Raw genomic sequence first — 11,015 nt, forward strand, 5'->3', positions numbered from 1 at the left:
CCCTGGTGGTCCCAGACCTCCTCTCAGAATACCCAATCAGGTGCTCGTTCGTCTCTTCAACACTATAACATCAGACACACTAGTGTTTGTAAATATTATATATATATATGTGCGAGATGGTGGTCTAGTGGGGTAAACCACTGAACTGGTAAATCAAAGGTTGCTGGTTCGATCCCAGCAGCCACCACCAGTGTGTCCTTGAGCAAGACACTTTACTCCATATTGCTCCAGGGGGATTGTTCCTGTAATAAGTGCACTGTAAGTCGCTTTGGATAAATGCGTCTGCCAAATGACTAAATGTGAATGAAATGAAATGATATTTCAGTTCATCTTCGATGCATGAATGAACGTCTACAAACTGTATGTTGTGTCTGGTTCAGGCTTTAGGTGGCATCCCTGGAAACCAGCCGTTATTACCCAGTGGTATGGATCCATCAAGGCAACAAGGTTTGTTTCCAGAAATCACTACATTCGTCCAGTTCAACAACATCAATATATATATAAATCCTAACAGATCGTCTTCAGATCCTTTACTTCTTCACCTGATTTTCATCTTGGTGTGAAATATCTACTGTTAAGTGATGGTCAGGTCACATTTCACACCGAGTGTTATTTACCACACATTTACATCTAAACAGGTCATCCAAATATGGGCGGAGCTATGCAGAGGATGACTCCACCCAGAGGGATGGTTCCGTTAGGTCCACAGGTGAGTCACGCTGGTGTTGAAATAGAACTGTTTTTGAGATGAAAACACTTACATGATTCTTTTATTTTGAAGGGATATGGAGGAGGAATGAGACCTCCGCTCAATGCTCTGGGAGGTCCTGGAATGCCAGGAATGAACATGTATGACCGTGTAATCACTTACTCTTCATGTTAACAGACGTACAGTATTCTCTGAATATAACACATCTAATCTTATGGGCAGGGCTCCTGGAGGCAGACCGTGGCCAATCCCACCCAACTCAAACTCAGTGAGTGGTTTTCAAATGTCAGTCATGTTTCATGAAGAAATGTGTGTGTGTTTATTTATTGACATTGTCTTTGTTGACATTTAGATCGCATACTCATCAGCATCCCCCGGGAGTTACGTGGTAAGTGTGGTGACCCAGACGGGATATCACCTGTAATCCATCCAAACATCTATTACAGGATCCCACACATACTCACAACACATTAGCAACACTGAGATGACTTTAATGTCATGATATTAGAACTCTGTTGGGTTGGCTTTTCTTTTGTTGACATAATTATATGCTTTGTTAAAGGTAACTGCCTTTATCCTTTGATACTTTGTGGTCACAGAAAAGTAGGTGAAATTGTCAGAAGTAAAATTTTCAGATAAAAGTAGCCTCTGATTGTGTGAAACACATCATGTTAAAGACTGGTCAGCTAACAGACACCTAAACGCGCTTGAGATGAGCGCTGTGGGGGTTTAGATGGGCACAGGAGCTAAAGTCTGATAAAACACTTTCGGTAACTCCCGGCTCAGATGATTTGTGGAGAAGAGCGGCGGTAACTTTACTGAAAACAGCCCGATGAGAGCAGACGCCCGGGAAGAGTGAGCCGAGTCAGCAGAGAGAGAGAGAGAGAGATAATGAGATTTGTGAAGAGGGAGGATAGAGCAGATGCTGACCACAGCACAGACACACATCAAACCACACAAACATCACACAAACACACACAAACATCACACATCACACACATCATAGTCATTAGCTTGTGTTGACATGAAGCAGAACAATATTTCTCTTTTCTCAGGGTCCGCCGGGAGGAGGAGGTGGACCACCAGGTACTCCCATAATGCCCAGCCCTGCAGGTACATACCCTGCATCTTCACATCTCTACTTGACATTCAATACACACTTGAAGGGAAACTCCGGCCAAAAATGAAAATTCTGCAATTAATTACTCACTCTCAAGTAGTTTAAGATCTGTTTGACCTCTGTTTTCCCCCACAATGCAAAAGCAGTTTTGGAAGCTTTTTGACTCCTCCATAGATTTCAAGGCAACCAAACACACGAGCCACATGACACTTGACGCATGCGCTTTCTTACCACACAGGCTCTACGTCAGAGCCCACATGCATGGAGCGATGCTAACACCGCATGCACTGTCGTGTGGTTCTCAGGAACGCGCGCTGGAAACTAACAACCAAATCAAGTTTTGTTTGTTTGCGCACAAAAGTATCCTGGTCGCATTATAATAATTTATACTGATATTTTACAATGTCTTTATGCACTTTCAGTGCATTGAATATTGTTTGCGTTTTTGGGAAAAAATGGAGGTCATAGAGATGTTAAACTACTTGATGGCGAGTGATTAATGGCAGAATTTAGATTTTTGGCCGGAACTCCCCTTTAAATTCTACGATTTCATCATCTGTGTGTGTGTGTGCGTGCGTGCGTGTGTGTGTGTGCGTGCATGCGTGTGTGTGTGTGTGTGTGCGTGCGTGTGTGTGTGTGTGCGTGCATGCGTGTGTGTGTGTGTGCGTGCGTGTGTGTGTGTGTGTGCGTGTGTGCGTGTACCAGTGAAATGATGAAGTCTCTGAATGAGTAACAGCTCTGTGCCCTATAGCAGATACAGTATATTCATATATATATAAGCCCATATCAGTAATTTATATGTCCATGAGTCCTTATCTGTTTGACTTGTGTTCTACAGACTCAACAAACTCAGGAGAGAACATGTACACAATGATCAACACTGTGCCACCTGGAGGAAACCGACAAAATGTGATTTGAGTTTCAAATGTTTTTACACATGACAAACATGACTGAAGTGTATCTGATTATGTACAGACAAAATAACTATGTGTGTGTGTGTGTGTGTGTGTGTCTGTGTGCATGTGTGTCAGTTTCCACTGGGTCCGGGTGGTGAAGGTCCAATGGGTGGAATGTCAGGGATGGAGCCACATCACATGAACGGATCATTAGGTAGAGTTGTACACAGACAGATAAACTCTTAGATGGATGTTCAACAATATCAAAAGACACTTAATGCAGTTTAAACTCACCTTCCATGATTTGTCTCGTGTTCTTACGCCATCTTGTGGTCACATCACCGAATATTTGAAATGAATCATTGTTGTTTAACTGCATTGAAACCATTTTAGTTCTTGAATCTGAAATGTGGCGCATGTTTTCAGGCTCGGCTGACATGGACAGTATGCCCAAGGTAAGACTTTCTATTTGTCAAATGCAGAGTCATCATATTCAAATCAAACAATTAACACCATCCACAGTTTGCATTGTTGTGTATCGGCTTATCTTTTGAATGCATGAATTTGTGAATTTTGTTTTACAGTCCTGTATCAGCATTAATATTAACATTCCCATCTTTGCAGTGTAAGAGTTTGGATTAGAATTCATCTGAAATTATATTCTCATTTTAATGAAATGGAACAAAGTGAGAGAACCGAACAAGTTCTGCACAACAAAATACAAAACTATATAAAAACATAAATAGATGATGGTTGAAACTAATTGCACTTGTGTTTGAGCATATGGACATTCCTATTAATACATTCACATGACCGTCATCCTGTTTCATACTTCAATAAAATATCAAACTATCCAATTAATCATTAGAAAATGAGTTTAAAAACAAGTGATGGATTCAGTCATAAACTGTGTGTGTCGTGTTGTGATATCCTGGTGGAGACCTAAACCTGAATACACACCAACTCATGGGGCCTTGTGTCACTGTGGGGACCAAAAGTGAGGTCCTCATGGGCACAAAAGCTTATCAATTGTACAGAACAACATTTTTTTGTGTGTGTGTTTGTTTTAACAGAATTCTCCAGGAACACTGAGCATGAGCAATCAGCCCGGAACACCGCGAGATGACGGGGAGATAAGCGGAAACTTCCTCAACCCCTTCCAGAATGAGAGCGTATGTCACTTTACTAATTTCACTTTTGCTCAGAGAAATACTTGAGTTCTCAAAACACGTGTGTTCTGTGTGTCTGCAGTATTCTCCAAACATGACCATGAGTGTGTAAACACGTGATGATGATGATGATGATGATGAACTCATGTAAGCGCGCTGTAGCCAGACCTCTGAAGAACATGGGTCCAATCCTCCTCTTTTCTCTCATCTTTTCACTTTCTTTATTTGTAAGGATGGCATCCTCAACCACATCCAGCATGGCTCAGTTTGGTGTCTCGCTGTGACGAGAACAATCTGTCTATATAATCTTTTTGTATATATGTGACCCTGGACAACAAAACCAGTCTTATGGGTGAACTTTTCAAATGATTTATTCATATTTATTCAGCTTTCAGATAATATGATAGGCTTTCCACTGTTGTGTGGCTTGTGAGGAGAATATTTGGCTGAGAGACGACTATTTAAAACACTGGAATCTGAGGGTGCAAAACGATCAAAATATTGAGACAATCACCTTCAAGTTGTCCATCAGAGGCGCTGTAGCAGACCGGTGTTAAGAAGAAACAGGTTTGATTTAACACTCTCTCACTGCTGGGATGAGATGGAGGAGAGCAGATGAACCTGAAAGCTTTACATAGAGATCAAACTTCAGTGGGTGATTCTCAAAGAGCGGCAGCAGCGGATGAAGTTTAGAGGTGTTTTTTGTTCGCGATTTTGCTGCATCCACTCACAAAGGTAAAGTTTTGATATATTTAAATTAGGAAATGTACAAAATATCTTCACCGAACATGATGTTCACTTAATATCCTTATGATTCTTGGCACAAAAGAAAAATAGATCATTTTGAGCCGTACAATGCTTGGTTGGCTTTTGCTTCACATACAGCCGTTCCCACTCTTCTTGAAAGTGCTTGAAAGTATTTGTATTTCAGACATATGAATTCAAGGACCGGAAAGTATTTGTATACAGACATTGGATATTTTGTAGAAACATTGCGCTGTTATTTACATCAGGGGAAAGCAGGAAAAACGTAAGAAAAGTATTCCTGTACACGTCAGAGATCTGTCTCTGTTAGAAACCACTCTCTACCTTCATTTTGAATATGAGGCCTAAAGGGTTATAATAGTCATTTTATCATTTATTTTTATTTACAATTAATTTTTTATCATATCTTGAAACTTGCCTGAGCACTTTTTTACGCAGATAGACTGATGCCATTGAGTGTACAAAGATCCCTCAGGTGACCGTTGAGTACTTCACATTCAATGTGTAAATGAATCAAATAAAAATAAAATATTTAAATGAAAATAAAACTATTCAAATGAAAATAAAACTATTCAAATGAAAATAAAACTATTCAATTAAAAATAAAACTAATCAAATAAAAATAAAACTATTCAAATGAAAATAAACTATTCAAATGAAAATAAACTATTCAAATGAAAATAAACTATTCAAATGAAAATAAAATATTCAAATGAAAATAAACTATTCAAATGAAAATAAAATATTCAAATGAAAATAAACTATTCAAATGAAAATAAAATATTCAAATGAAAATAAACTATTCAAATGAAAATAAAACTATTCAATTAAAAATAAAACTATTCAAATAAAAATAAAACTATTCAAATGAAAATAAAATATTCAAATGAAAATAAAACTATTCAAATGAAAGGTCAATTCCAAACGGAGGTGAACTCAGCTATGACAGACTGCCTTTGAAGGGCAGAAGACCATGAATTAATCTAATTGAAGGGTGTAGGAAATTCTCATCTGTTAATTATCAAATCAAATAATGCTCAATATTCCGGGTACAAGTAAAATAATCCCATGAGATTATATTTTATAACATATATGAAATTATATTGACAAACAATTAAACTGCAGCTCCCTTTTGTTTATGGACAGTCTTGTCCTGCCCAATATGGAGCATTGTTGACCCAAAACACCTGTGTGTGTGTCTGTGTGTGTGTGTCTGTGTGTGTCAGCGATTGCACCCTTTGCTTACAGACTTTTGAAATGAACGGATGTTCACTGGTTTTGTGCTCCAGGTTCACATACAGTATGTAGGTGTACATTTAACATTACATGTGCATGCATGAAGAAGAGATATTGAGCGTTGTATGAGCTTGAAAGAGATGCAGAGAGAGATTCTACACTTGAAGGTTTTTTTCTGTGTGGTGTTTTTGCCAACATTTGTAGAGAACTGTGAGAGGAAGTGAAGTGGGAGAGAGAGGGGTGGGATCAGGAAAGGACCACGAGACGGGAATGGAACCCGGGTCACATGTCTGAGAAGTGCCCGTGTGCAGCGATCAGCTCTTGTTTTTGAAGTAAAACACCTCACACATTTTCTTTCAATTATTGCAGGAGAAGCAGAGAGAAGAAGTCAGATATAATGACCTCCACACAGAATCCCAATGATAAAACAGATTCCCCGTGAGCTCGCTGTATCAGATCATCATGTGTTTATCATCGATGACGGAGATGCAGCGTGATTTGGAAACATGTTTATATTTCTGACGTCTGTAAATGATCATGTCATTCAACATACATCCTTGAGACATCTGTGCTCTGAGCCGTCCAACCAAATCTGGAGGTTCTGTTTGTATATATTTCAGAATAGAAGATGAATTGTTCAGGACGATGCCTAAGAAGAACAGCCATTCCATATTAAACCCACCCTGAAATACTCTTATTCTGCACAATTTCTGCCATGTGAACTGAACTGAAGAACGTTTGCATCAGTTAACAAATATTCATTGTTCAAGCGCTAATGTTTTAAACATACATGATTTTTGAAAATCTTGTTGCACGAGTCAAAAAGGAGAGGATTTCATGATAGAAGGACGACGAAGAGCGAGCGGATTCATGAAAAAAATGTATTTATACATCTGTCATTGTGTCACCCGGACAAACTGTGATTTGCTTTGCCTTTTTATTTTAAGTGAAATTATTATTGCTTTGAGTTTTATGCACATTTTTTTTACGCTTGGATTCTGATTCATCCGTGTCTGTGTGAATTATTTAAGATGATGCTGTACAAATTACAATAACTTGAGATGTATGTTTTTGTGTTCATTTGTAATAACATTCTGCCTGAGATCCTGTCGTTTTCATTTGATGTTTCATTTTTTCAGTTTGTGAAGTGTTTATTTTCTACCTTGTGTTGACTTTTGTAAATACACAGAGATGTTTTTGGATATACTGATATAAAGCTTCTCATTGCTGTTTAACAGACTCTGTGTGTTCGGTTCAGAAGTTGGGGAGGAATATGACACACGAGACACATCACACATGTGACTTTAAATTTCAGTCCAGTGCAGGCGCTTGATGGTGGAAATGCTCAAAGAGTTGTTCACTATTAAACAAGAAGAAGACATATTGGTGAGGTTTTATTCGACCAACAGTTTGAAGAGAAGAGACTGCTGTTATATCTTCAATAATCCTGCAGCTGTACACAACCACTAAATGCCTAAGGCCCTGTTTCATAGACATGGTTTAGGTTAAACCAAGACTAGACCTTTGTTTAAAAGTCACATTTATAAAAATGTCTAGTAAAAAGACAGAAGTGTTTTCTTGGACTCAAGCCCTGTCAGGGAAACCGCTCAATTGTATTTTTCCAGATAAAATAAAAGAGCATTTTATCAATTTCTTTTTCAACCTGAAGAGCAATAATGCATAAGTTAACTTGGAAAAACCTTCTGCTTTGATCTATAGAGCCTTAAGCCTTGCCTGTTGAGCTTTTACATGAAAGCTCCTTTTTTATTTGTTCAAATATTATGAGTAAAAAACGTTTATAGCTTTTTTCAAGTAAATTTGACTCCACCTTTTATTCAGAGTAAAACATTGTTTACTGTGTGGTTTGGAAACTGTTTATAGGTTGTGGTAAGCGTTTTAAAATATAAATAATTTCATTATTTGCAAATATTTTTTTACATAACATTTTAAAAGAGAAACTATTTTTCACTATTCCTTCTCTTTTCTCCTTTTGAAAAGATCTTCAAAGTGTACAATCTTGGTAAGTTTGCGTCTGATGCTCAAAATGTAAAGAGACAGTTATCCTTAAATTGAAATCGCCATGAAACTTTATTTTATGTTATATTTAATTTTATCTTTGCTTTATGTTATTTATTATTTTATATTTGTTTTATGATATTTTTAATTTTATTTATGCCTTAATTATGTTGTAGTTGGAATGGACTAACAACCAACAATTTTTACGAACTAAAAGGTAGGGAAAAATATGTTTAAATATTTTCATTCTGTTATATCAAAGTTTTACATTGTCAAACACTACCTGTCCCACATTTGCTCCCACATACCTGTCCTCTATAGTTCCATAAAGAACATTTAGCCTACAGGAACACAACAAAAAAGCTTCTACAGACGAGAAGAGAAGAAATTGTCCTTTGTTATTTGTAGGCTTCAATCATTTAAAGCAGGGGTGTCAAACTCAGTTCCTGGAGGGACACGGCACAGTTTAGCTCAAACCCTAATCAAACACACCTGATTCAGCTCATCAACATCTTCAGGATTACTAGAAACTTCCAATCAGGTGAGATTTAGAGCTGGATGGAGCTAAACTGTGCAGATCTTGACACAGTTATTCACCTGTGATTTAAAGGTTCAGTCATGAAGTTGAATGTGCGCTTTTAGCTCTGACGTATAGACGTCCAAATATGAAATGAAACGATGACCAAAAAGTTTACTTTTGAATCCATTAAAACCGTCCGATCACATCATCATTGTATAGTCCGGAAAACACTGGAAAAAGGGAACGCTGTCTCCATATATTCCACCCCTTTAGGATGCGAGTGAAGGGAACAAGGAAATGAAGCGAAGACGGAGGAATAAAAGAAAGTGAAATGTTATATCCTTACTCCCTTTAGTGTCACTTCAAAGCTAAAATTAAACACATACTTTACGCAGATTTCATATTCCCCACTACAATAAAATACGTTTAAAACAAGTGGTCGATTGTCAAATATATGTCATACATAAATATAATATATATGACTAAATAAATATTTACAATACTTTCTGAAATAGATCTACATTTACAAAAAAGCTTAATTATGAAAAATTATAAAAGTATACATTATGGGTCAAAATGATAGATTTTTCTTTTATACCAAGAATCATTAGTATTTGAAGTAAAGATCATGTTCCATGAAGATATTTTGTACATTTCCTACCTTAAATATCAAAACTTTATTTGTGTGAGTGGATGTTCTGTCACAGCGCCTCTGATTCACAACTTCAAAGACAATTTTCTCAATATTTAGATTTTTTGCACTCTCAGATTCATGAGTTTTAAACGGTTGTATCTCAGTCAGATATTGTCATATTCTAACAACTCATACCTCAATAGAAAGCTTATTTGAAAAATTGACCCATAAGACTGGTTTTGTTGCCCAGGGTCACATATGTTTTCAAGGTCTAAGGTTGGGTGCTTGTTGTGACCTTTAACCTGTCAAATACAACATCTATCCTGTGATCTAAAATATCAAAAGAGGTATAAGCAGTCATCTGTGCACGTGTGTTTTCAAGGTCTACATCAACCCTGATTCTAATACATCAGTACAGTATAACAATATTACAAATCATTTCTTCAACATATTTACACAACTGAAACGAAAGAAAACATTTGATAATGAAGATGAAGTCATGTTAAAGTGACCTGACAACTGTCTCCAGATCGCCTCCATCATCACAACAACACACAGATACTACACAAGATCATTCTGTCATTCTTCCCAGCTAACAATTTTACGTTATAAAAACATTCCTGTAACGTTTCAATTAAGTTTTAAAAACGTTTATGTTCTAACGTTCTTAGAACGTTCAAAACGTCCAGTTTTTTAGACGTTGTATTAACGTTATTGTTTGGTTATAAGAACGTTATTCAAAACGTTTTTAGAACGGTTCCATTTGTTGTTATATTAATGTTCTAAGAACGTTTTTAAAAACGTTATAAAAACATTCCATTTGCCATTATAACAATGTTCTAAGAACGTTTTTAAAACGTTCCATTTGCCATTATATGAATGTTCTAAGAACGTTTTCCTAACGTTCACATTAAGTTTTAAAAACGTTTATGTTTTAACGTTCTAAGAACGTTCAAAACGTCCAGTTTTTTAGACGTTGTATTAACGTTATTGTTTGGTTATAAGAACGTTATTCTAAACGTTTTTAGAACGGTTCCATTTGTTGTTATATTAATGTTCTAAGAACGTTTTTAAACACGTTATAAAAACATTCCATTTGCCATTATAAAAACGTTCTAAGAACGTTCCATTTTCCATTATAGTAATGTTCCAAGAACGTTTTTTAAAATGTTATTAAAACGTTCCATTTGCCATTATATTAATATTTTAAGAACGTTTTCCTAACGTTCACATAAAGTTTTAAAAACGTTTATGTTTGAACATTCAAAACGTCCAGTTTTATAAACATTGTATTAACGTTATTGTTTGGTTGTAAGAACGTTATTCAAACGTTCCATTTGCAATCATATTAATGTTCTAAGAACGTTTTCCTACAGTTCACAGTTAATTATAAAAACAATATATTTAAACATTCTTGGAACGTTAAAAACTACCAGTTTTAAAACATTGTATTAACGTTATTGTTTGGTTATAAGAAAGTTATTAAAATCTTTTAAGAACCTTCCAGTCTCTTGTTATAAAAATGTTCTAAGAACGTTATATAAAACATTAGGAAACTAAAAATACTATTCCGGTTCTTTGTAGCAACAGCAAACAATACATTGTATGGGTCAAATGTATAGATACTATGGATACAAAATCAATGACATGTACAAAGAATCAATTAAATGTATACTTTATATTTTAGTTATATTGAGTTTATAATATAATTAACTTGCAGATCAAACAGTATTTCCAGTTCACATCAATATAAAACATGAAAAACAATCAAAAGAAAACAAAATTAAGAACTTTAAGATTTTTAAATGGATTGAAATTATTCAAAATATTTAGAACATTCATAAAAAAAGGTAGACATGGCAATATTTTTTCATGAAAACAGCTTAAACACTTAAATCTAAAACATAGACAAAAAATAAAAAAAACAAATATTTAAAGATGCAGAGAAAT

The 11,015-nt window shown here is 35.8% G+C and overlaps 1 protein-coding gene across 1 annotated transcript in view; it reads left to right on the forward strand.

The window, feature by feature from the left end:
* ssbp2b (single stranded DNA binding protein 2b) overlaps window positions 1–7,134 on the forward strand; it is a 31,825-nt gene extending 24,691 nt beyond the window's left edge. Inside the window, exons 6-17 of the mRNA XM_056736297.1 lie at window positions 1–40; window positions 381–447; window positions 639–709; window positions 782–849; window positions 932–977; window positions 1,062–1,097; window positions 1,765–1,822; window positions 2,668–2,738; window positions 2,861–2,939; window positions 3,152–3,180; window positions 3,799–3,897; window positions 3,977–7,134. The exon at window positions 1–40 is cut by the window's left edge and continues 20 nt beyond it. Coding sequence (XP_056592275.1) covers window positions 1–40; window positions 381–447; window positions 639–709; window positions 782–849; window positions 932–977; window positions 1,062–1,097; window positions 1,765–1,822; window positions 2,668–2,738; window positions 2,861–2,939; window positions 3,152–3,180; window positions 3,799–3,897; window positions 3,977–4,006 — 694 coding nt within the window. The 3' untranslated portion in view covers window positions 4,007–7,134. The remainder of the gene's footprint in view (window positions 41–380; window positions 448–638; window positions 710–781; window positions 850–931; window positions 978–1,061; window positions 1,098–1,764; window positions 1,823–2,667; window positions 2,739–2,860; window positions 2,940–3,151; window positions 3,181–3,798; window positions 3,898–3,976) is intronic.
* The last annotated feature ends 3,881 nt before the right edge of the window (window positions 7,135–11,015 follow it).

Source organism: Triplophysa dalaica, chromosome 22 (assembly GCF_015846415.1).
Source record: "Triplophysa dalaica isolate WHDGS20190420 chromosome 22, ASM1584641v1, whole genome shotgun sequence".
Classification (NCBI taxonomy): domain Eukaryota; kingdom Metazoa; phylum Chordata; class Actinopteri; order Cypriniformes; family Nemacheilidae; genus Triplophysa; species Triplophysa dalaica.